Source organism: Lynx canadensis, chromosome D3, assembly GCF_007474595.2.
Source record: "Lynx canadensis isolate LIC74 chromosome D3, mLynCan4.pri.v2, whole genome shotgun sequence".
In the NCBI taxonomy this organism is placed as follows: domain Eukaryota; kingdom Metazoa; phylum Chordata; class Mammalia; order Carnivora; family Felidae; genus Lynx; species Lynx canadensis.
In genome coordinates this window covers 64,550,372-64,575,629 of record NC_044314.2, presented here as the reverse complement: position 1 = coordinate 64,575,629, position 25,258 = coordinate 64,550,372, and the positions used below count along the sequence as shown (strand labels likewise).

General features: G+C 52.0%; 1 protein-coding gene across 2 annotated transcripts in view; it reads left to right on the top strand.

Annotated features, from left to right (window-relative positions):
* The window catches only part of PPIL2 (peptidylprolyl isomerase like 2), a 31,314-nt gene that overhangs the window by 3,511 nt on the left and 2,545 nt on the right, over positions 1-25,258 (top strand). For both annotated transcript variants that reach the window (XM_030335749.1, XM_030335748.1), the window contains exons 3-19: positions 435-480; positions 2,618-2,680; positions 4,258-4,309; positions 8,504-8,555; positions 12,913-13,004; positions 13,866-13,955; positions 14,811-14,886; positions 15,629-15,789; positions 16,619-16,694; positions 17,263-17,369; positions 17,823-17,912; positions 18,262-18,295; positions 18,849-18,966; positions 23,975-24,031; positions 24,619-24,691; positions 24,806-24,868; positions 24,963-25,102. In XM_030335749.1, the coding sequence (XP_030191609.1) occupies positions 435-480; positions 2,618-2,680; positions 4,258-4,309; positions 8,504-8,555; positions 12,913-13,004; positions 13,866-13,955; positions 14,811-14,886; positions 15,629-15,789; positions 16,619-16,694; positions 17,263-17,369; positions 17,823-17,912; positions 18,262-18,295; positions 18,849-18,966; positions 23,975-24,031; positions 24,619-24,691; positions 24,806-24,868; positions 24,963-25,102 (1,390 nt within the window). The remainder of the gene's footprint in view (positions 1-434; positions 481-2,617; positions 2,681-4,257; positions 4,310-8,503; positions 8,556-12,912; positions 13,005-13,865; positions 13,956-14,810; positions 14,887-15,628; positions 15,790-16,618; positions 16,695-17,262; positions 17,370-17,822; positions 17,913-18,261; positions 18,296-18,848; positions 18,967-23,974; positions 24,032-24,618; positions 24,692-24,805; positions 24,869-24,962; positions 25,103-25,258) is intronic.

The window sequence follows — 25,258 nt, the reverse complement described above, 5'->3', positions numbered from 1 at the left end:
GGCTTACGCAAGTATGTCATTTTTTCTCTAAGTTCTTTCTTGATGTGTTCCATGTGTCCTACCTATTGAAAGGTTTTTAATCCACAGCAGTTTTTGCACTAGGTAATTCACATGAACTTTTTCTTATTTATTTATTTAATTTATTTTTTAAATATTTGTTAGAGCACTAGTGGGGGAGGGGCAGAGAGAGAGGGAGACACGGAATTCGAAGCAGGTTCCAGGCTCCAAGCTGTCAGCACAGAGCCTGATGTGGGGCTTGAACCCACGAACTTCGAGATTATGACCTGAGCTGAAGTCAGATGCTTAACTGACTGAGTCACCCAGGTGCCTCCACATGAACTTTTTCTTAACATGGAATTGAATTGTTGGTAGGAACACATACATGAAGTGTTTTACAGAATAAACTTTCCATCTTTTATTTTCATCTTAAACAGATATCCCACAAGCAAATTTTCGTCGCCTACCTTTTGATCACTGCAGGTAAGAGTTTTGAGTGTTTATCTTTCCCTCCTAGTTGTTTTCTGTTACTTAATGACATATTTTGACAGTGAATATGATTTTTGGGGATGCAGATGTGGGTTCTGTCTGTGTTCTCCTGTCTAGATCTTCCTTGAACTGAGAGAAGATGACCTAACAATGATAAGAACTAATATTTCTGCTCATTCGGTGTCTATGTATTTGCATTTTTTTTTCCAGCCTCTTTCTTGCCTTCCAAGGTAGGTAGACTCTGTTGTTTAGCCTACTTTACAGGTGAGAGGATTAATGTTTAGAAGTGGCAAGTCCCTCACCCATGTGTCACATCCAGGAAGTGATGCCATTGAGGCTTGGACCTGGTGGCCTGACTCCGGGCCCATGTCTTTCATGCTTTACTTTTGGTCCACAGTCTAAGCAGTAACAGCAGCAGCAACAGTCATGATACTGTGAACCCCTTCCCCCTTCCCTGCGAGCACAGGTTATTGGTGAGGATGAGGAGGGACCCAGCTGCAGAGCCACTCAGATGCTTCTTCCCACTGTGGTTGGTATGTGTATGAACAGGTGTGTCTGCTGGAGAAGTGGGGCTAAGATTAATGAACCCCAAGACATTGGGGCTTTGGGGATTGGGCAGGTCCAATGGTCCATTTGGGCCTGAGTTTCTCCAAGCTCAAGCTGTGATCATCCTTGCCCTGGACACATGCTGTGTGTGTGTGTGTGTGTGTGTGTGTGTGTGTGTGTGTGTCCCATTGGGCATGATGAGCTTAAGAACTGACAAAGCTCTACTAGTGATCCCAGCACCCTGATTGGGGCAGGTCAGCCAGACACCATAGGGCGAGAAGGGTGCAGGGAAGGCCAGGGATGCAGCCACTGGGTCGGCTCCGAGAGGCTCCCATGTAGTGCTGAGTGAGGGCTTTTCCCTTCTCATAGCACTTGCTCAGGGAGGGTCAGCAAGTGAGACCCAGGCTTCATTGGTTGGATTTCTCCCCACCCCCACCAAGTTTTGTCATCACCTTCATGGGAATGTGGTATCCTTCAGAGTGGGTATGAATGGATTTTATGGAAATATTTTGGTCCTTGGTTTCCAGTTCCTCCAAGAGGTCTCTCTAAGCTGTGTTTCATCTACTTTTTAACTACCTTGGGTTCTGGGTAAAAATGTGCTTTGAGAATATGCCCTTCAAGGCCCATTTGGGAGAAGATGAATGTGCAGTGTCTTGCCGTTTGGAGCTTGCTTTGGTGCTGGGTCGTGTTCTCATCAGTCCCCTGCAGCACCAGGATCACCACTGGGTTAGAGCAGTGGTTGGGCCAGAGGGGGAGGTGGTGAGGTTGCCCCATGGGAGCTTTCTGGGGCAGCATCTGGGGAGGTGATGCCATTGCCACCAGGCGGTCCAGGTCCAGAGGACTGGCCTGTGCCATCTGGGTGACCGAGGTGCAAACAAGCCAGGTCAACCAGGGCTCTTGATGGCTAGTGATGGAAACCTCATGCAAGAAAAAAGGGTATTGATATAAAGAAGCTCACCAGGTACTGTCTCCCCTCATCTGTGGGCTCTCCTTTTCCAAAGCCAACCCTCCTGAGGTGGCAAATGGCTTGTGGCAGTCTGGATCTCTGCACACCCCTCTACCCCCATATCCATGTATTAGAACTTACCTAGGGCTCCTAGGGCATCGGCTGTTGCCTGAGTCACGTGCCTGTCCCTTGGAAATGTTGGGCAACTGTGTGCACACTCTGGTCAGGAGCAGGCAGGGCACCCCCAGATCACAATAGCTCCACAGAGTCTCTTGGGATGCGAGAGGGTAGTTTTCAGTAGAAAAGTATGGCCTGCCTGCTATGTGAGGTTTTGGGGAGTCCCAAACCCAAACCCCCAACCTCTTTGGGGCTTGAATGTGATCACGTGTGTGTTATATGACACAGAGAGTGTGGGGAGAACCAGGCTTTTGTCATTCCAGGGACCCTTGCCTTGTATTTATTGGTTTGTGTGGGGAGCTTCTGAGGGTCAGGGCTGTGGGGTCACCTCTGTACTGGCACCCAGCCCCGGCTGGGCAGAGGAGCACTGGTATTGTTGCAGGAATGAGGGAAGGAGGGAGGAGCAAAGGGAGAAGACACGGGAATCACTGTATGACTTGGAGTGACTCTGTCCTTTCTTAGTCTCTCTCTGCAGCCCTTCGTCTACCCAGTCTGCACCCCCGAAGGAGTCGTCTTTGACTTGCTGTGAGTTTGCCCTCGACTTTTGAGCTAACAAAAGGGGTGAGGTTGTTGACACCCACTCAGCAAGGGGGTATGGGACCAGCTGGAGGGTTTGTGTCTTCAGGCCGTGCCACGCCAGGCCATACTGAAGTCTTGGCAACCTCGGGACCTGAGTGGGCCTCTTGGGGACCCAGGAGGGACTTCCAGGGCCTTAGGGATGAGACAGCAGTGCTGCTGTGACCCCTGGGCAGGCAACCTTGCTGGCAGATGCTGCTGTCCCTGCCTGGGGTGGCATTGACCTCTCTACACACATGGGGGGTGGGGGGCTAGTGTTCTAATTGGCCTACCTATCCTGCTTTGGAATGTTAACAAACTGAGTACTTTCCACTTTATGAAAGTAGAGCCATAATTCAGGTACATACTTTCCCAGTGCTGTATTTTGAAGCATGTTGCTTAGTCTTTTTTTTTTTTTTTTAATGTTTATTTATTTTTTGAGAGAGAGAGAGACAGAGATTGAGAGCGTGCCAGCAGGAGAGGGGCAGAGAGAGAGAGGGACACTCAGAATCTGAAGCAGGCTCCAGGCTCTGAGCTTTCGGCACAGAGCCTGATGTGGGGCTCGAACCCACCAACCCTGAGATCATGACCTGAGCCAAAGTTGGACGCTTAGCTGACTGAGCCACTCAGGCACCCCAATGTTTAATTTTTCAGAGACAGAGACAGAGACAGACAGAGGGCGAGCAGGGGAGGAGCAGAGAGAGAGGGAGACACAGAATCTGAAACAGGCTCCAGGCTCTGAGCTGTCAGCAGAGACCCAGATGTGGGGCTCAAACTCATGAACCATGAGAACATGATGCTTAAGGTCTTATGTTCCAACATAAACCAGCTTCTAAAACTTTCCTGTGTTTTAGTCTCCTTTTAGAAATGTGGAAAATACTTGACGGTAAAAGGAAAAACTTACCGTAATCACACTGTCAAGGATAACCATTGTCAGTACTTATATTCCTCTTTTTCTGTGAGGTTATTTATGGCAACATGGTTGAGGTAATACTGCAAGGATAGTTCTGAATCCATTTTTCACTCAGTTGTGCCATTCAGAGTTCTCTGGAAGTACACTTTTGTGTTGTTGTTATTTTTATTTTTAAGAAAGAGACAGAGGACAAGCGGGGGAGGGGCAGAGAGTGAGGGAGACACAGAATTGAAGCAGGCTCGAACTCACAAGCTGTGATATCATGACCTGAGCCCAAGTCAGAAGCTTAACCAACTGAGCCACCGAGGTGCCCCTGGAAGTATAATTTTTGATGCTGGCTCAGCACCTCATTGCACAGACGTATCAGCATTTATATATGTCTTTTTTTTTTTGCTTGTTTATGTTGTTTATATGTAACCACAATAAAAACCCTGGACATGTGTTGAAACCAGAAACACTCCCTTGCTTCCTTGGTCAAGGCTGGATGCTCCTCTTCTTGGCTTCTGCTAGCAGAAGTGAAGTAGAGCAAAGCCTGTTCGTAGCCCTCACCTGGACGCAGCCCTCCTAAGCTGTGGCCTCCTCACCAGCCTGCACCTGACTGCCTTACTGACACTGTTTCTTCTCTTCCCTTCAGTAACATCGTCCCTTGGCTTAAGAAGTATGGGACCAACCCCAGCAATGGAGAGGTAGGTGGCCGGGCAGGAGTTTAAGTGATGCCAGTGAATGCTATCCTCTTGTCTGACCTTTTGTTCTGTGGTTTTCATGTACATGCAAGCACGGTAGAGGACTGTTCACGAGGCATGGTGAGCGGGACTGTCCTCCTCCCCCTTCCCCACATTGTTTCTTTCCAGAAATGTTCCCTACGTGCACACGCATATGCATAAACGTACATCTTCTTTCCTTGGGCCATGGTTGTAATCACAGGCGCGAACTCCTCTGTACTTGCTCTCCCCTCTCCCCCACCCCCGCAGTGTGTTGAAGACCTGAACATGGGTGCATAGAGCCCTGCTGCGTTCTGTGGTTGCTGCATGTGTCCTCCTGTAGGGAGGACATGTGCTGCTGAAGCACATCTGAAGTCCCCTGCTGTTACTAACAGCAGATAGGGACTACCCTTGTGCACGTTTCTTTGGGCACACATGGGAGTGTCCTTCCAGGATGGCTGGGTCACAGGGTGGGAGTATTTTCAGTTTGGGTAGCTACTGGCAAATTGTCCTCCAGAGAAGTTGCAAACGCCTGTTTCTTCATACCCTCAACAACCATGGATATCATCAATTTTTTAAAAAATTTTTGTTGCCTCAGAGTGAAAACACTTTTTAACTTTTTTTTTTTTTAAAGATTTTATTTTTATGTAATCTCTACACCCAGCGTGGGCTTCGAACCCACAACCCTAAGATCACGGGTTTCAGACTCTACTGACAGAGCCAGCCAGGTGCCCCTTAATTTGTATTTGTATCATGAGTTAGGTTAAGCAGGTATTTATATGTCGTGTATACAGGTCCAATGACACGAATTCTGTGTTGCTCAGGAAGAGGTTCCCAGAGCCAAGTTCCAGCTTATTCTCCTCTTTTGCCCCCCACTGCACACCTCCATCACAAACCTGTGGTGTTCCTATATTTTACACATTCTGTTGGTCCCTTTTCTTCTGAGAGGTCTCTCTCCTTCCCTCACACTGCAGCCCAGGCCCATTTCTTCATTTCTTCATTTGCATCGTTGCATCCATTTATTCAGCATGGTGGTAGCCTGTGCTGTGTGCAGGGCCAGTGAGCCGTGAGCTGTGGAGGCAGAGGTATTCACCGACAGGCAGGCTGGGGGTGGGGGGCTTGGGGAACGTCTGGAGCAGCACAGCGCCGTTGAAGCTGAGACCTGGAGACGGAGGGGGATGGGGAAATGGTGGCAGATAGAGGCACATGGGCGGTGGGGGGAGGCTTGGAGGCCGTGGGAGGAGCATGAGTTTGTTCTGGGGGGTGGTGCTGGAAGCCGGGCAGGGTTTCAAGCCCAAGCGTGTTGTGATCCTGCCTGTGTTCTAAAGGCCCACTTTGGCTGCCCTGTGGGAAACAGGACTATGTGGAGTCAAGGGTGGAAGGTGGGAAAGCAGCCAGGGAGGGGGCTGTGCACTTGTTTGTGTAAGAGGTGGTATGTGAGTTTGGACCAGGGTGAGGCAGGGGAGGTGGCACAAAGAGGCTGGACCCAAGATGGCTGTGAAGGGTGGGCCTGTGGGACTTGCTGGGCCATCACATCAGGGTCTGTGTGTCCCCAGGGCGGGGGGAGAGCTCAGTAGAAATCTTCAAGTGCAGCCACGTTTTGAGAGGACTGGGTCAGTTAGCACGTTCTGTGCCATGGACAACAGGTGGAACTGGGTGATACAGCCTGTGCTTGGCGCTCCGGGCCAGTGCAGCTTCGGCAGGAAGGTGGATCCCTCAGAAGCAGAGCCATGGGCAGGGCAGCAGGAGGGAGCTGGGAGCACGGAGTGAGGGTGGGCAGTTGGAGTGGAGGGGGAATGAGGGGGGGCCAGCAGGGAGGGTGGGGACTTCTGTGGGACTTTAGAGGACAAGTCAACTCCAGGGTGTCCAAGGGAGGTGTTTGAGGCTAAGAGGTCAACCTGATGAAATATGGACTGTTCAAGGAGGAGGAGTGTGAGGACGAGGTGGGCAGGGTGGGTTCTGGCACGGTGGAGTGGAGAGCTGGCCCAGGGGGCTGGGGTTGGAACCCTGTCTGCTGGGATGAGGTCCCGACCTGACTGAGAAGATAGTAAGCTGGGTGTGGCCCAACTAGTTCTGTGACAGAGACCCTTGAGAACATGCAGAGTGGAGGCCATCGTCAGGGAGGCCCAGGAGGACCTGGCTGCTGTGAGGCTTGAGGGCGAGGTAGTGAGAGGGTGAGCGATGTGAACAGTGTCCTGGTTGGCAGCCTGGGACAAGTGAAATGTCACTGGTTCTTTACTTAGCCGAGGTCTTATTACCTGTTTTCTGGAGGCCCTTCTGTGCTATCTGGGCTCCTCTGGCACTTGTGACAGGGTGTAGGGTGTTTTGAGCCCCTTGGATCAAGTGAGTGGCTCCCCTGCCCTTGGATGAGACAGGGCTAGACCAGTGGTGCATGTTCTGGGCCCGGCTGCCCAGAGCCTGTGGACTTTTCTCTCAGGTGGTTGAGGTGCTGCTGGTGGTCTGGCCTCCCTAAGGAGAGTGCTCTCTTTCAGGTGTCTGCTGTGTCCTTCCTCATTTGTTGTCATTTGAAAGTGTGACTGGCAGTGTTTTTCTGTGAGGCTGTCTGCTGGGAGCCACTGTGGGCTTCCAGGGGCTTCCTATGGGGTCTGTGCTGCCTGCCTGTGCCCCGTGCGATTGGCTTGTGTTTGGGGTACATTGCCTTCCCTGACATGAAGGTCACTTCTGCCTCAGTGGAGCATCTGATGTTGGGGCTCCTCTGCTGCTGAGGGTCTGCTTTGTGGTGTCAATGGTGTCTTTTAGGCCCCACTCTGCCCCTGACCCCTCTCGTGTTTTCTTGTCCATATGTCCTCTGTCTCCTTCCCAGTGGATATTGTTACTGTGGACATTTTGCTTCTCAGGTGCTTGTCAGGGCCCCCAAAACATGTAGATGTCCTGGGCTTGGCCTCCCGCCAGGAGTTGTATATGGGGTCTCTCTGGGTTGGATCATGTGCCTGGGCCTGAAGGAGGAGGGCTTTCTGATGGGAGCAACCTCAGAGCAGGGACCCTGTGGTCTGTCGTAGAGTCTAATGCTCACCTGCACTGGTGAGAAGGGCCATTGAGTGGCAAAGGAAGGAATGAAACCAGCCGTGGAGGAACAAGGGTGGGCTGGCCAGCAGGCAGTGGCCTCACAAGGCTTCGCATGTGGCCTGGCCACTCAGGAGGGTGAGGACATGGGGGCCTGGCCCAGGGATGCCCACCCAGCGTTTTCTCTGTGCGTTAGGTAGTCAGGGTTGGGCCCGCACCAGAGTGGTCAGAGGCTGCCAGGTTGTGGGCCCTCAGGTGCTCCTAGGTGCACAGCTTTGCCTCCCCTTCTGGGGTCTCCACAGCCCCCTTCACTGCCTCCAACCCAGCCCTCCCACACTGGGGCAGCATTTTTCCTCTGGCTTCCTGGACTTTGTTTTATTGTAAAGTTTCCCACAGAAGAGGTAAACTGCAGACAGTGCAGGAACTTTGGAAAATAGAGGATCCCATCACAATCACTCAGCATTTGGGTATATTGATTCCTTTCCCCCCACTTTTTAATATTCTGTTTTAAATAGTCATACAGTAGAATTGTAGGTGCCCATCTCTGTATCCACCACCCAGAAGAAGAAACACACACATTTTTTTAGCTTCAGAAGTAATCAGTGCTCACAATAAAAATGTCTGAACATTTGAGAAGTATAAAACAAATCTCCACACTCAGCCTCCACCTCTAGCTGGGGGTCTGCCCCTGTGAGCAGTTTGCCCACTTAGAGCCTGGGTTGTACAGCCCATCTTCTCCAGGTTACTTCTGTGTCCTGGGGGCCTTGGGTCAGCACCTGTGTGGCTTTTCCTCTTGCCTGTAGCTGTAAAGGTTTGCTTGGTCAGAGACCTCCAGTCTCTGCTTCACCTAGCCTCATAGCCTCAGCATTTCTTCACATCAGCCACTTATTCATTGTTACTAATTATTTTTTTTTTTAATGTTTATTTATTTTTGAGACAGAGAGAGACAGAGTGCAAGTGGGGGAGGGGCAGAGAGAGAGGGAGACACAGAATCTGAAACAGGCTCCAGGCTCTGAGCTGTCAGCACAGAGCCCGACGCGGGGCTCGAACCCACAAACTGTGAGATCATGACCGGAGCCGAAGTCAGACACTTAACCGACTGAGCCACCCAGGCGCCCCATCATTGTTACTAATTATTAATTATTTTCCTTCCAGAAGCTGGATGGGAGGTCCCTGATCAAGCTGAACTTTGCAAAGAACAACGAAGGTGAGTGATCCCTTTGACACCCAATTCAAAAATTGGCCCACAGACCCCATAGCCCCTGTCTCTCACCAAGATCTCTGCAGAATCCATCATTCCTTTCTGATCAAGCCAGACATGGTTTTTTTTCTTTTTTATGTTTATTTATTTTTGAGAGAGAGCATGTGCGAGTGAGGGAGAGGCAGAGAGAGGGAGAGAGGGAGAGAGAAAATCCTAAGCAGACCCCATCATATTGGCACAGAGCCCGACCCGAGGCTCAGTCTCCTGAATCATGAGATCATGACTTGAGCTGAAATCAAGAGTCAGGTGCTTAACTGACTGAGCCACCTAGGCACCCCATCCCAGGCACTTAATTTTTCAAAGATGTAGGGGCATCTGGCTGGCTCAGTCAATGGACAACATGACTCTTGAGTTTAAGCCCCATGTTGGCAGTAGAGGTTACTTAAAATTATAAAATGATTAAAGTAGCAAAGGTTTATATGTACTTTACCCCAATTAAAAAAAAAAAAAAGATGTATAATTTTTCCTTAAAGGTCCAAGTTGTTTAAAGCTGGGGGTGGGTGGGATATTTCTTCCCGCAAGGGCAGTGGGGCTGTGAGGGTTGTTGGTGGCCTTTGTGTGTATAGTTGGGTCCTGTGGGCATGGACCCTGTCTGGATGAGGCGCTGGTCTGCTCATCACTGGAACCAGAAGCTGCTCAGACTGAGGCCCAGGGCAGTAGGTATGGGCAGTGTGATGGATTCGCCAGGCAGCTCTTAGTCTGGGCTTCTCCTCACCACTGGTTGTAAAGCCCACCCCAGCCCTGGGGTCCTCCTGCTTTATATCTCTCTGCACTCTCAGCCATTCTTTTTTTTGTTTTGTTTTGTTTTAATGTTTGTTTATTTTTGAGAGAAAGTGCAAGTGGAGGAAGGGCAGAAAGAGAGGGACAGAGGATCTGAAGCAGGCTCTGTGCTGACAGCAGTGAGCCCGATGCCGGGCTTGATCTCATGAACCGCGAGATCGTGACCTGAGCCAAAGTTAATTACTCAACGACTGATCCACCCAGGTACCCCTCCCTCCACCATTCTTATTCATCAGATACCAGAGTTGAGGTGACCCCCACAGGCACCAACCTTGCTCTTGGTTCTTTGTGGGCCTGGCACAGTTCTCTTGGCCCATATAGATGCCATGGTGGGGGTTGTCTCTGCTAACCAGGAACGTACATTTTGGGGAGATGCTGAAACACGTGAAGCTGGGACCGGGCAGTCCTATCTCACCCCAGAGCCTGGCTCACAATAGGTGCTAGTTCGCTGTAAATGAGTGAGTGTGCACAGTGCTTTGTGGACAGTCCCTGGAGGTCAGGGACCGGTAGCCAAGTGGTGTAGATCTTCCTCTCTGAGATCAGCTGAGTTAGAGAGGCCCACAGTGTGTCTCTCATTCAGCAAATATTTACTGAGCACCTACCACATGCAGAGAGCAGAATAGGCTACATCCCTTCTGGAATAAAAGCTTCTGGAATGGCAAGGGAGGAAACTGGAAAACAGATCACCTTAGTGTGTCAGATACTGCTTCTACCACCAACCAAAGTTAAAGATGAGGGAAGAGACTCCTAGGAAAACACACTGATAGGATTTGAGTGGGAATCTGATGAAAGAGGAGGCCTGTGGAGATGTGGGGGAAAGCATTCCAGGCAGGGGGCACAGCCAGTGCAAAGGCCCTGAGCAGTCCATTATTGCTGGAATAGTACAAGGGGTGGAAGCAGGGGCTTCAGTCAGAGGGGTCAGGGTTGGGGATGGTGCCGGGCAGTCATGCAGGGTCCAGGCAGCCACAGGACTCTCAGATACCAGCCAGAGAGGAAAAGACAAGTTTGACCTTTCACCTGTTTGTTTTTTTTAAACACTTTTGACCAGTAAGCACCTTTCTTTGCTTTCTTTCTTTATGTTTATTTATTTTGAGAGAGAGAACCAGAGTGTGGGCAAGCGAGCGAGGGAAGGACAGAGAGAAATTGAGAGAGAATCCCAAGTAGGCTCCACGCTGACACAGGGCTCAAACCCATGAACTGTGATATCATGACCCAAGCTGAAATCAAGAGTTGGATGTTCAAATGACTGACTGCCCTTTTTGCTTTGTTTTTAATTGAAAACTTCAGACACATTAAAGTAGAATTAGTATGGTGATCCCCTGCCCCACATCCATCACCCAGCTTCAGTCCCATCCACTCCGGGCTGTCTGATTTTATCTGTGCTGCCATGTGCATAGGTGATATTGAAGCAAATATCAGGTACTGTATCATTTCATGCTTAAGTACGTTAGTGTGTATCTCCAAAAGATAAGGACTCCAAAACTAGTCATACTACCATCATCCCACCTAAAAAATTAACAGGAATTCCTTAGTATTGTCAAATATCCAGCCAGTGGTCAAATTTCTGGAATGCATTCCTTTTTTTTTTTTTTTTAAGTTTTCAAATCAAGATTTTTTTTTTTAAGTCCACACAAATCCGTGTCTTTGATATCTAAGTCTCTTAATCTGCAAATATTCTCCTGCCCTTTTTTCTCAGTTTATTTGTTGAGACTTACTTGAACAGGCTTCCTGGCTGCCTGGTGCGGAGTTGGCAGGGCAGGGGCAGGGAGGGCAATGGGAGTTTGTTGCAGTAACATAGGTGATGGAATGTGGCAAGGTCTGAGATGGAGGATGGGGCCAGGGTGGTGATAGTTAGCAGTGGGTTGGGGGCTGATGGAGCAGACTCTTCCAAGGAAGGCCAAGTAAGGGTTGGGTTTTGCAGAATGACTAGGAGTTTCCCAGTGGAGTGGGAGGAGGGGGCTTGAGTATCTGACTGTCCCTCTGGGTCTCCACTCTGGGCATGCAGACACAGAGTTTTGCCTCCTCCTTTTCTCTGACCTTGGGCCTTTCTCTGGTCTCTGCGTGTCCTCCCTCCCTCCCTCCTGTCTTTCCTTCCATCCGTCCATCCGTCCTTCCTCCCTCCCTCCCTCCCTTCCTCTTTCCCTTTCCTTCCTTCCTTCCTTCCTTCCTTCCTTCCTTCCTTCCTTCCTTCCTTCCTTCCTCCCATTTATTCATTCATTTATTATTTATTTATGTATTTATAATTTACATCCAAGTTAGCATATAGTGCAATAATGATTTCAGGGAGTAGAGTCCAGTGCTCATCCCAACAAGTGTTCTCCTTAATGCCCCTTGCCCATTTAGCATATGCCTCCATCCACAAGCCCTCCAGCAACCCTCAGTTTGTTTTCTTTTTTTTTTTTTTTTTTAATTTTTTTTCAACGTTTATTATTTTTTGGGGGACAGAGAGAGACAGAGCATGAATGGGGGAGGGGCAGAGAGAGGGAGACACAGAATCGGAAACAGGCTCCAGGCTCTGAGCCATCAGCCCAGAGCCTGATGCGGGGCTCGAACTCCCGGACCGCGAGATCGTGACCTGGCTGAAGTCGGACGCTTAACCGACTGCGCCACCCAGGCGCCCCCCTCAGTTTGTTTTCTATATTTAAGAGTGTCTTATGTTAGGGGCGCCTGGGTGGCTCAGTTGGTTGAGCATCTGACTTCAGCTCAGGTCATAATCTCGTGGTTTGTGAGTTCGAGCCCTGCGTCAGGCTCTGTGCTGACAGCTCAGAGCCTGGAGCCTGCTTTGGATTCTGTGTCTCCTTCTCTTTCTGTCCCTCCCTTGCTCATGCTGTATCTTTTTCACTCTCTCAAAAATAAGTAAATATTAAAAAACAAAAACAAAATAAGAGTCTCTTATGTTTTGTTCCCTTTCCCTGTTTTTATATTATTTTTGCTTCCCTTATGTTCATCTGTTTTGTATCTTAAATTCCACATATGAGTGAAGTCATATGATATTTGTGTTTCTCTAATTTCATTTAGCATAATACCCTCCAGTTCCACCCATGTAGTTGCAAATGGCAAGATTTCATTCTTTTTGATTGCTGAGTAATACTCCATTGTGTGTGTGTGTGTGTGTACACACACATATATATACAGCACATTTTCTTTATCCATTCATCCATCGATGGACATTTGGGCTCTTTCCATACTTTGGCTATTGTCAGCAGCACTACTATAAACATGGGGGTGCATGTGTCCCCTTGAAACAGCATACCTGTATCCCTTGGATAAATACCTAGTAGTGCAATTGCTGGGTCGTAGGGTAGTTCTATTTTTAATTTTTTGAGGAACCTCCACGCTGTTTTCCAGAGTGGCTGCACCGGTTTGCATTCCCACCAGCAATTCAAAAGGGTTCTTCTTTCTCCGCATCCTCACCAATATCTGTTGTTGCCTGAGTTGTTAATGTTAGCCATTCTGACAGGTGTGAGGTGTATCTCATTGTGGTTTTGATTTGTATTTCCCTGATGATGAGCCTTCTTTCTAGGAAAGTACCACTGCCCAGTGCTATTCACCGTGTTCACCAACAACACCCACATCGTAGCTGTCAAGACCACGGGCAATGTCTATACCTATGAGGTGGGTTCTTGGGAGCTGTGTCCCATGCAGGCTCTTTGGGTGTATGCTCCAGGGAAACCCTGGGCTGGCGTTAAGGTTGCACTGGGTGCAGTGGGCACAGCCTGTCCCCGTGGAGCCTACATTCTGAGAGCTGTCAGCGCAGACAGGAAGAGGTGTGCCCTTCCTGCAGCCTCCAGACCTGAAACCTGGCCAGTTCTTTTGTACCCCAGGGGTCCTTCCCACCATCTTCATCTTCACTGACTGGGCCCTGGAAGGGAACCTGTGCTCTGAGGGCAGGCCTGGGGCTGAGGGGAGCACGGAGCCCCCCTCCACTGCGTCCTGGTGGAGTCCCCAGGAGGAGCAGATGCAGGCTGGTGGGCAAGTGTGAGGGTGAGGAGGCCCTGATTTCCATACCTGTCCTCCTGCTCTGGGTATGCCAGCACAGGGTACAGAGCAGGGTGTGGGCCCCATGTTGCAGGGAAACCCTCCCTGAGATGTTATCAGACCTGTCACCAGCTGTTGGCAGGGTCCTGGTGGCCAGTGCCACCCTCGGGGCTCCAGGGGTCACTTTTGCCCAAAGAGTGCACAGATTTGGTGGAAGGGCTTTGATAGAGATGCATGGCTGGCCTTGTTGAGCCTGCTTATTGACATAAGATGTGTATCATGAGAGTGTCCTTTGGTGAGCTTTGCTCAAATGGCTGAATTTGAATCTTTCAGGCTCATCAAGCTCCGCCCTCAGTGGTGGGGTCACTGCTGTGAGCCCTTGGTGGGTCCCGTCTTTTTCCTCACCTCTGAGATGGCGCTGTCATCTGGGTGGGCTCCAGGCTCCTGGTGCCAGCATTGGGGCCAGCACTGTAACAGTGGGCTCTCTCTTGGCTGTAGGCAGTGGAGCAACTAAATATCAAGGCCAAGAACTTCCGAGACCTGCTGACAGACGAGCCCTTCTCTCGGCAGGACATCATCACCCTCCAGGTGGGTGTCCCCTTCCCACTGCTGTTCCCAGGAGGGACCGTGGCACCCCTCTGCCAACCCCACCTCTCCACCCAGGCTCTGTGACCTGCCTGCTGTTTCCCAGCTGCCCTCAGCTCCTGGCAGCACCCCTGCTCTCTGTCAGCCTGAGCCTTCAGGAGGCCGCTTCACATCTCTTCTTCCAGTGCCTGCCCTTGCTACGTCAAGGCTGCTCCTCTCTGCCCCAGAGCCATCTCCGTATCCAAGTGGGAGAGGATGGGCTGGTGTGTGCTCTACCCCAGTGGTGAGCATAGGGCTAGGGTGTGCCTCTGAGTGTCAGAGAGTGGGTTCCTGAAAGACCTGGACTTAGAAACCAGGGGTGGCCTTTGTGGACCCCTCCCATCCAGGGCTTGTCCTGTCCTCATCGGAGGTCCGTGCACATTCCCTCCCACAGTGTGGGCTTGCTGTCACCAGGACCTGAGGCACCAAGGGGTCTGTGGCAGCCGGCCGAAGGGAGCGTGGGGTGTGGCATGTGGGAGGCTAAGATGGGTGCCCCATTCTGCCTGCATCCCCTCCACGAAACTGCATCCGTCCCATGGCTGCCTGATGCGAGACATGCTCATCTTCCGTGTGCTAGGGAGAAGGGGACACAGTTTGGAGAGCAGCTAGCCATTTATATCACTGTCCCCACCCCACCCCTGCTCCTGGCCGTGCTCAGGCAGAGCCCTCCCCTGACCCCTGACGCCCACCCTCCATTCCCTGCTCGACACCCCAGATCTCTGTGCTGCCACTGGCCTCTCCTTCCCAACCCCAGCACTCAGGCCACCTGCCTGCCTCACTGCCTGGCTCACTGTGCTGTGTGTGTTCTTTTTGCTGCAGGACCCCACCAATTTGGACAAATTCAATGTCTCCAACTTCTTTCATGTGAAGAATAACATAAAAATAACAGATCCTGGTAGGTGCAATGGCAGCTGGTTTGGGTGCCAGGGGTTTGGGTGCCAGTGCTTTCTGGGTAAAGCCCTCACCTTCCTGGGGCTGGAGCATCCAGGAGTCTTGCTCAAGCCTAGACTGGCTACACTTAGCTTCTGTGCTGAAGTTGGCAGGACCTTGTTGGCCCATGCCTGCCCACAGGGGGCCTGTTGTGGGCGTCCCAGCTGGGGCCAGTATCCTTGGTGCCCACCGCCTCATGCCATGGAGGCCTGGCTGCCGCCTCTTCCCCACTCAACACCCAGCTCCAAGGCCCTTCTAGGCTGCTTCCTCTCCCAGGTCCTCCACTCGCTTCTTAGAAATTGGCTCTGTTCTCATTGTGGGAATAGGTAGTCCGTGAGGGGTGGTGACTGTGGCCACTGCTCAGCTAGTTGGTTGCTGCTCCCAATGTCATTTGGTGCAGGGCTGTGTATGAGCCACTGGGGCCAGGTCACGGCTGGGGACAGACCAGAGCCGACTGTGGAGAACACTGTGGGCGGGTTGACTTGTACCCTTGTGAGCCGTTTCCTCGCTCTCTCTCCCTCTGCACACCCTTTTCTTCATCATAGCTACCAGGAAAGCATCACTGTGATGGAGGTTCAGGTTACCCAGCCTAAGTCCTAGCCTGGGCTTCCACTATTACAGCAGGCTCTGGCCTCCTGTCCCTGTCGTGCACATTTGGGGACATTGCTGGGGGCTCGGCTGATCAGGGCCACTGTGCTGTTTTATAGATGAAGAAAAGGCCAAACAGGACCCATCTTATTATTTGAAAAATACAAACACCGAGACCCGAGAGACGCTGCAGGAGCTCTACAAAGAGTTCAAAGGGGACGAGGTTCTGGCTGCCACCATGAAAGTCCCAGAGAAGAAGAAAGTGGACAAGCTGAATGCTGTGAGTAGGCAGAGGGCCACACAGCTGCCAGCTCAGCCAGCCTGCCCAGCTCAGCCCCTCAGAGGTCTTGGTGAAGGGACTCATGGAGGCCTTGGGATACACTTGGAGGGGGGTGGCCAGGACCCCTCAGAGCCCACGTGCCCCTTGGAGGCCCATAGGAGGGCTGCATTGAAAATGGGCCTCAGGAGGCTGGGGATGGCAGGTGGGGTGCTGGAGGCCACACATGGCCTGTTCGGGCAGGGCTATGGGGGATGAGGGGGACAGAGGGGGCTCTGAGGCTCCATCCTTAAAGAATTATCCAGAAAAATTTGCAAAAGTAAGAAAAGAAGGGTTGTGGTTAATAATCCCATTCCTCTAAAACAACAGTGCTTAGTATTTTGATGTATTTCCTTCTAATGGGGAGAAATCTTTTTTTTCCCACTGTCTTAGATAAAAATAAAACCTATTGGGGTTTATTTTTTCCTGATTAAAAAGGCAGTGTGTTTACTGTAAAAAGTTGAAACGTTTGCAAAAGAACTAGAGTCCCTGGTACTGTGAATACCAGAGGTGACCAGTTTCTACTTACTTCCAGGGTTTCAGTTTACATGAGAGCCTTGGCCAGCTCAGCCTTAGCCTCCTGCACAGGCGGGGCCCTGTGTTGCGAGCACCCCGGCTCGGTCCCCTCAGTCCGTGAGCTCTTAGAGGGCCCAGCCCCCAGGAGGTCCCTGCTGGGCTCTGTGGCCGGCGGCCATGGACAGTTTCTTGGAGGAAGGGCACCAAGCAGGGCCTGAGCAGTGGGGCCCCAGCCTCTCAGGGCACCGCTAATGCACCCATGTGGTTTCCTCTCCAGGCGCACTATTCCACTGGCAAGGTCAGCGCCTCCTTCACCTCCACTGCCATGGTTCCAGAGACTACGCACGAAGCAGGTAGCTGCCTTTGCACCTTCATCTCCAGCAGTGCTGCTTAACAGCATCCAAGGGCAGGGCGCCCCCTTGAGCATCACTTTATCGTGCCTGACCTTCATGGGTGCTTAGGCAACTCAGGCATGGTCAGGCAGCCATAGGCCCTTTTGGAAAGTATGTTTGTCCGGGATGGCAGAGGCTGCAGGGGGGCCAGGCCGGGAGTAGAAGGTCCTCCCTCCACCTGCCGGGGCTGCCCTGCCTTGGGCTCCAGCCCACGTCCCACCTTGGCACTGTCCCCACGCCCCTTCCTCTTGTGTTCTCAGCCTCCCAAGTCCCCACCATCCCCTTTGCCCCTCCTAGCCTGCTGTGTCCAGGCTTTTCTAGTACCTCCTTAACCTCTGAGCCCTTCCTCATCCCTCTACCTGTACACTCACCCTGTCCTGCCACTGTGGCCCCTGTGAGCCTATGCTCAGACCAGGAAGACTCTTGGGCTCTTCCCAAAGCTGGGGCTGCGTCCCCGGCCCTAGAGTCTGGTGTGGGGTGGGCTTGCCCGAGATGGAGGGCAGCACAGAGCTCTGGCCTCGGTTTGCAGCTGCCATCGATGAGGATGTGCTGCGCTACCAGTTTGTGAAGAAGAAGGGCTATGTGCGGCTGCACACCAACAAGGGCGACCTCAACCTGGAGCTGCACTGCGACATGGTAGGTGGCTGCCATCCCCTCCACCTAAGTCCAGGCCCTTGCCAGGGTCTTAAATACATAGCTGCACTTGGCACATGCTCATGGTAAAAAATTCCACTTGGTCTCCAGAAAGTATGGTGCCCCCACCTCCCTTTCTGTTAGGGACCCTGTTAGCGGTGCACTGCATTTCCTTGGTCCGTGCTCTGAGCAGTTGCGTGCACAACCTTCACACAAAAGGGGTCAGGCTCCACACACACACCCCTGCCCCCCACTTGTTCAAGTGTCTCTCCACGGCCCTGGCTTAGGGTCACAGCAGATACAAGCGTCTTGTCACTTAGCTTCACAGGTCCTTCTTTACCATGTCTGGGCTGGGCAGCAGACCATTGCCCCTGCACGGTAAGGGCCCTGGGTGGCAGTTGTGATCCTTGCATCAGTTGCTCCTTGCCTCACAGAAGTATCTGGGCTATTTTGTAGACACCAAAAACCTGTGAAAACTTCATCAAACTCTGCAAGAAGCAGTATTACGATGGCACCATCTTCCACAGATCCATCAGGAACTTTGTGGTGAGTGACAAGAGTCAGCACTGGCCAAAGACTTGCTTCTTTGTAGGGGCCCTGTGACTCCTGGCCAGCGTGAGTCCTGCAGGTGACTCCTGGGAGTGATTCCTATGAGCCCCTTTTTTTCAGGGCAGGGAGCCTGCAGGCTGACCCCTAAGAGTCCCCAGCCTGGCCACACTAGGCTTGTGCAGAGAAGTGGCCTAGGAGGGCCTTGTCCTCACCCAGAACTCCCTTGAGCCCCCCTGGCAGGTGGGGAGTTCATTCAGCCAGTGGTGGTGGGCGGTGGCAGGAGGGCCAGGCAGGGCCTCGGGCTCAAGGGGTACAGCTTGCTGACTGGCTTCTTGTCTTCTCACAGATCCAGGGGGGAGACCCCACTGGCACAGGCACAGGTAGGTACTAGTATGGGGGCCACCCTGGCAGCTTTGGCTGCTTCATAGGCCGCGAGGGGGTAGGTGGGTGCAGGCTGTGCTGAGAGCTCCAGATGTGGAATGTGACAGACCAGCCACCAGCCTGCTGTGTGACCTCAGGCACATCCCTCATTTTTCTCATTTTGAGATGGTTGTAAGGCCTGGTTAGAGGATGAAAAGCAACATGTTGCCTTCTTGCTGCCTCTTGAACCCTTCAGCCTGTTGGCTCCTTGGGCCCGGGCCACTCCCTCACCCCACGTGGTGTGAGCAGTAATAACCTGTGGTTTTCACCTTCTACTCCTTGTACTAGGGGCCTGGCCCCATGTAGGGGCTCTGAAGGACCTGGGGGCTGGGAGGAGTCCATGGGGAGATAGTGATGAGGGTCCCTCGGGGCCAGGGCTGCCCTCTGAGGTACTTGGCAGCAGTGCCCCTTGGGACTCAACACACATTTCCAGAGCTGGGCTTCGTCCTTTGGGCTGCACTTGGCCTGGGACCCAGTCATTCTTACTGCCAGTCATGCTGCTTTCTCTTCCAGGTGGGGAGTCGTACTGGGGAAAGCCCTTCAAAGATGAATTCCGGCCCAACCTCTCGCACACGGGCCGGGGTATCCTCAGCATGGCCAACTCGGGGCCCAACACCAACAAGTCTCAATTGTGAGTCAGCCAGCAGCTGTGGGTGGGTTCTCCCTCTCAGCTTTGCCCTAGAGAGCATACACTACCTGAATCCCACCCAGAAAGTGGGCAGCACTCCGGGGGGAGACTCACCACTCCCCCACCCCCCAAGTGTGTGTGCTTTGTATGTGCCCATAAAAGAATAGACATGGGTGGTTACACAGAGACCCAGAGCGGCTGTAGGAGGCAGATGCGGGTGTGGGTGTGGCTGGCCCGGGCTGTGGGGAGAGTGCATGATGGGGGGCAGGGGTGGCTAGAACTTGTAGTGCATTTCTGGAAATGGGGAGACCCAGTGAGGGTGTGAGAATTCTGCTTGCAGCATTGAGGTGTAAGATGCTTGGGACACTCAGCCTGGTCCTAGTGGGTCAGCCAAGGGGGTGAGAATGAGCTGGAAGTAAAGACCTGGCCACCCTGGTCTAGATGAAAAGGCGAGGGGTGAGGGCCCACCGGAAGTGAGTGTGGGAAGGGGAACAGCCAGACTCAACCTGGGAGGGACAGGGGTGGGGGATGTCTGTGGGGCAGCGGCAAGACAGTTTTCCGGAGGAGCCTTGCACAATGGGGCTGGCAGGGCAGGGGAGATCGGTCTGTGCAATGTGGGGGCCGATGATGGTGGCATCGAGCGGGGCAGGAGTGGTGGCTTTCCTGGACGTTTGATGGGATTCCCCCGCAGAGCCGTGCAGCTGGGTAGAATGGGGGTGCCCAGCTAGGCAGGGTTTCGCTTGGCCTCAATCATTCCCTCTCTTGGGAGCTGGAGGAGTTCACTGAGTTTCATTATTTCTGATTTTTAAAAGTCTTTAGTTTCTGCTTGTTCTTTGTCAACTCTTTCCTCTTTGCTCACTTTTTATGAGGAAGTTTGTGTGTGCATATGTATATATAATCTGGAATTAGGCCCTGATTTACACAAGGATGTAACACATGCCTGGGAGGAGGTGGGGAAAGGAGCCGGGCCTCTCCTAGAACACCTGCTGGAGGAGCACCTTCTCTGTAGGAAGCACCCAGCAGGAGGGCCCTGGCTTAGGATGTAAAGGATTTATGGAAAATCACCTGGAACGAGTCACCTAAGCTAGGGGACCATCAGGATACAAAAGGGGCCTCCCTTGAGAGAGGACACCCTGGGGCCCAGGCAGTCCCAGCACCCCCTTCTCCACTGTGCCCGTGGTGTCTGGGGCCAACCAGGCACACTTGACAGGGGCTCTGATGGGCACCCTCATATTAGAGGTGAGTCAACGGCAGGGGTGCCTGGGTGGCTCAGTCCGTTGAGTGTCTAACTTCGGCTCAGGTCATGATCTCGAACTTACAGTTCGAGCCCGGCCTCAGGCTCTCTGCTCTCAGAACAGAGCCTGCTTCAGATGCTCTGCCCCACTTTGTCTCTGCCCTGCTTTCTCTCTGCCCCTCCCCTGTTCTCTCAAAAAGTAACATTAAAACAAAATATTATCTGGGATCTTGTCAAATGGAAAATACCTGGGAAAAACATCTGGAATATCAATGACTAAAAAGCTCTTAAAAATACAGGGGCACGTGGGTGGCTCAGTCGGTTGAGCATCTGACTCTTGATTTCTGTTCAGGTCTTGAGCCTCAGGGTCATGGGACCAAGAGCCCCGAGTTGGGCTCTGTACTGACAGTGTGGAGCCTGCTTGGGATTCTCTGTCTCCCTCTCTCTGCCTCTCCCCAACTTGTGTGCGTGTGCATACGCGTGATCTTTTTCGCAAAAATAATCATTGAAAAAAAAAGACTTTTTGAGAGAGAGCGTGCATAAGCAGGGGAGGGGCAGAGAGGGAGAGAGACAGAGTATCCAAAGTGGGCTCTGTGCTGACAGCAGACAGCCCAATGTGGGGCTCGAACTCACAAACCACGAGATCATGACCGGAGCCAAAGTTGGACGCTTAAACCAATGGAGCCACCAGGTGCCCTGATTTTATTTTTTTCTCAAGCTGTACACCCAGTGTGGGGCTTGAACTTAAAACATCAAGATCAAGAGTGCATGCTCCACCGATTGAGCCTGCCACACACCCCAGATTTTAAGATCATTTTATCTACAGCAGACTATGGGGGTTCTAATTGGAGTGATGTGATGTTGATAGTTTGGAAGGATAGATGTATGACCTCTTCCATTTATGAATGTGTCTTGACATTCTGTGAGGCTGTGTTTTATATCTTTTAATGTGGCTTTATAGTTTTCTTCACCTGGGCTCCCTGCCTTCCTGGATAAGCCTGTTCATTAAGGATTTTATGACTTGTGATATTTTTGTAATGAGAATTCTTTTCCAATTCTGTTGCGCATGTGGAGAAAGCCTATTTTATTTATTTATTTATTTACATTTATTTATTTTTTTTTGAGAGAGAGAGACAGAGCACAAGCAGGGGATGGGCAGAGAGAGAAGGAGACACAGAATCCGAAGCAGGCTCCAGGCTCCGAGCTGTCAGCACAGAGCCTGATGCGGGGCTCGAACTCACAAACCATGAGATCATGACCTGAGCTGAAGTCAGATGCTCAACCGACTGAGCCACCCAGGCGCCCAAGAAAGTCTATTTTATATCTAGCTACTTTATCAAATTCTCTTATAACTCAGATAGTTTTTGTTAAGAGTGTCTTGGGTTTTCTAGATACTCACGTTTATCAGCACAAGGTGGTGTTCTGTCTTCTCTTCTAGTGTGAACACCAGTCACTTCATAGGCCTGTAAGGAGAGGAGTGGGCGTAACATGTTTTGCCATCTGGTCAAATTTGTTTTGGGGCCTACTTTTTTGGAGAGACTGTGGCATTTCCAGATGTTTTTCTCTTAGCATCTGTTACTATGGTCCTATGGTTTTCCTTTCCTCCTGGAATTTGTGGATGTATCCTCTGGGCTGACCAGCCTTGCTGTCTGTCAGTCCTTTGTTCTGGAGTAAACCCGGTCTGGTCCTTGCTGTGCAATGATGGTCCGACGACCACTGTTTTAGACCATGTGCCACTATCTATCTTCTGGAGCCAGGTGTGGCTTGTCAGAACTGGTTTGGTGGGACCAGAGTCTGAGAGGGTGCAGCCTGCACAGTGAGCCTGCCCTCACTTTATAGCCTGGGGTGGTTAAACTTAGATTGGAGTCAGCTGCTTGTTCAGTTAGCTTGTCAAGGACAGCTTTTGCAGATCATTCACTCTAATTCCTTAGTCAGATTCCACTCCGTGGGCCAACTGGCCCACGTTTCTGTTTTGCCAGAATGTAACTGGTCCATGTCTAGATTTCCAAACTTGCTTCCATGGCATCTCTTTTCCTGTTGCTCACCGTATCTCCTTTCCCACTCTCCTTAATGGCTCACGAAAGGCTTCTCTGTTTTTACTTCATGTAAGTTCCCTCAGTTTCCATCTTTAATGGCTTCTTCCTGTTTCTCTTCTCTTTCTCTCCTTTCTTAGCCTCGCATCTTGCTCTCCACCCTGAAGACATTTGAGTCTGTATATGTTGACGGCACTTTCTTCTTAGGTCAAAGAACTAATTTGAGACTTCTTTGTATTATGTCTTTGCCCTTTCATTGTTTTTGTTTCCTTTTTTTTCTTTGGGACTATTTCATTCCCTTTTAAGGTTCCCCATGTGTGTTAGAAATGAGTGGTAGCGAGTGACCCACTCGGTGGCCAGAGTTAAGGTCTGCACAGTTGTGGGTTTTGACGTCTGTGGACACCTGCCCGCTGGCCTTGTCATCGGGTCAGACCTGGTGGGCCCCAAGGGAGTGCTGTCCCTGGAGGAATGTGCTTCAGCCTTCCGTCCCTGCCAGGTGTGTGTGCGTGTGTGCATGCTGTGGGTTGTCGGGGATGTGGGTGGCATCGCACCGTGTCCCAGCAGGCTGCCCGGCCTGCACCACTTCCAGGGGTGTGGCCTCATGCCCTTATGCACCGGGATCCGCCCCAGAATGCTTTTGCCTCCATCTCTTGTTAAACATCTCCTTCCATCCTTTAACTTGGAGCTTTCTAGATCCTTGAAGTCTTGGGGCTGTCTTTCTAACAACACATGCTGGAGTGGGGACTATTTTACCTCAGCCTGACAGTCATAAGTGCATACCTAACTTTCCAGACAGTGTCTGGATTGCTTTCTGTTACCTTCATTTGTGCTTTCTAGTCACCCTTTTAAAAAATATTTTTCGGAGCACCTGGGTGGCGGCCAGTCGGTTAAGCGGCCCACTTTGGCTCAGGTCATGATTTAGCGGTCCGTGAGTCCGAGCCCCGCGTCGGGCTCTGTGCTGACAGCTCAGAGCCTGGAACCTGTTTCAGATTCTGTGTCTCCCTCTCTCTGACCCTCGCCCATTCATGCTCTGTCTCTCTCTGTCTCAAAAATAAATGTTAAAAAAAATTAAAAAATATTTTTCATTTCTTTCTCCTGATTTGGAAATTAGATGTGTCACTTAAGTAGATTTATTTAAAGTCTATAGTTACTAGTTAGTTATCTCTCTCCCTCCCAGACAGATCCTTCCAGTCCTGGCCCCCCAGCTCTACCATCTCACATTAGTATAGTTAGGCATTTGAATTTCACTCATTTTTATACCAAACTAGATGTAAAAATTTACTTGGTCAGTGTTTATGGGTATTTACCCATGTTCCTCAGTGTCTTTGCTCCCTTTCCTGCTCGTGTCCTTTCTTCCAGTTCAGAGTCCCTGCTCCTTGAGCTGCTGTCACACTGGTGTAGGCTCTGGTGTCCAGTTTCCCCAGCCACTCACTCCCCCAGCAGCCTCTCCCTGCAGGCTTTGGCAGTGTCTGCCTGACAGGAGGTGGCAGTAGCCGGGTCTGGAGGCACAGCCTCTCCTGCTCCTTCCCAGGCAGCTGTGCCCTGGGCCTCTTCCTGGGGAGCCAGGGGTCCTGGTCCCCTGGACGGGCAGGGCATGAAGGCCACACACGCGAGTGAGCTCCAGCTTCCCAGAATAGCTCTTGAGGGACGAGGACGCCTGGTTTGTGCCCAGAAGCCATGACCCAAGTCAGGCTGGGTGGGGGAGCTTGCACGCTCGTCCTGATGACCTCTCTTCCTTGCCCAGCTTTATCACCTTCCGCTCCTGCGCATACCTTGACAAGAAGCACACTATCTTCGGGCGGTAAGAGAAGCTGCTGCTGAGGTCTGGGGTGCGGGTGGGCTTCTTCCCCAGTGGGACCCTCTCACTGCCTTTCCCCCTCGCCTGGCTCCATGCTCATTTGCCCTCATCACCATCACTGCCACGGTCATGGCCATGCAGACCTGCTGGCTGAGAGGAGCTCTAGCCCCCTCTGGCCAGCTGCCCTCCCTGAACTCACCCCCCTCAGGCTCTCCTCTGGATGGTTCCAATTCTCAAGTCTGGTCCATGTTTGTTCTCTGTCCTCTTGTTTTGTGAAGGCCCGGATGGTATTTCCAGTTTCCTGGCTTCATGGTCTGTCACAACCCTCAGCTCAGCTGTCTGTAGCGCCAAAGGCACTAGCATAGAAGCAATGGGTGTGGCTACGTCCCAATAAAACTTTCAACAAGCCAGGTGGCCCACTGGCCCTGCTCTTACCTCTCCCCTCGGCCCCTCCTCCCTGGGCCATGGCCCTCACCCCTATGGGACCTTCTCAGGCCCATCCTCTGCCCTTCTTCCTGGCATGCCACAGGGACTTGGCTTTTGGGGGTTCACTGCCTGCAGCACAGAGTACCCCTGTCCCCCTGCTGCAGGGTTGTTGGGGGCTTTGACACACTGACAGCCATGGAGAACGTGGAGAGTGACCCCAAAACTGACCGCCCTAAGGTATGTACTCAGGGAGAGTAGAGGGACCGCTGCTCAGGCCTGGCATCAGGCAGGTGGCTTAGGAGGGGCCTGCTGCCTTCTGCCGGCCCCTCATTTGCCTCCCTCTGCTGCTAGGAGGAGATCCGCATTGACTCCACCACGGTGTTTGTGGACCCCTACGAGGAGGCTGACGCTCAGGTGAGGGGGCCTCAGCCACCAGGTGGGCAGGGCTTCTGGGGAACTTGCCCAGCCTGAGGAGCTCCGGGCCAGCTGTTGTCCTGTTTCCTCACAGATTGCTGAGGAGCGGAAGAAGACGCAGCTCGAGGAGGTGGCCCCAGAAAGCACAGTGAAAACAAGCCAGCCCAAGCCGGGGAGCCAGGGCCCCCAGACGTACCGCCAGGGGGTGGGCAAGTACATCAACCCGGCAGCCACGTGAGTGGAGCGAGGGCTGTTGTCCCGTTTTGCATGGTGCTCTCCAAGCTTACCAGTGCCCACGGGTCAGAACCCACCAGTGGTGAGGACAAGCAGGGGCCATGGGGGCCACTGCGCAGGCTGGGGATTGAGGACTTGGGGCTGGGGGTACGTGGC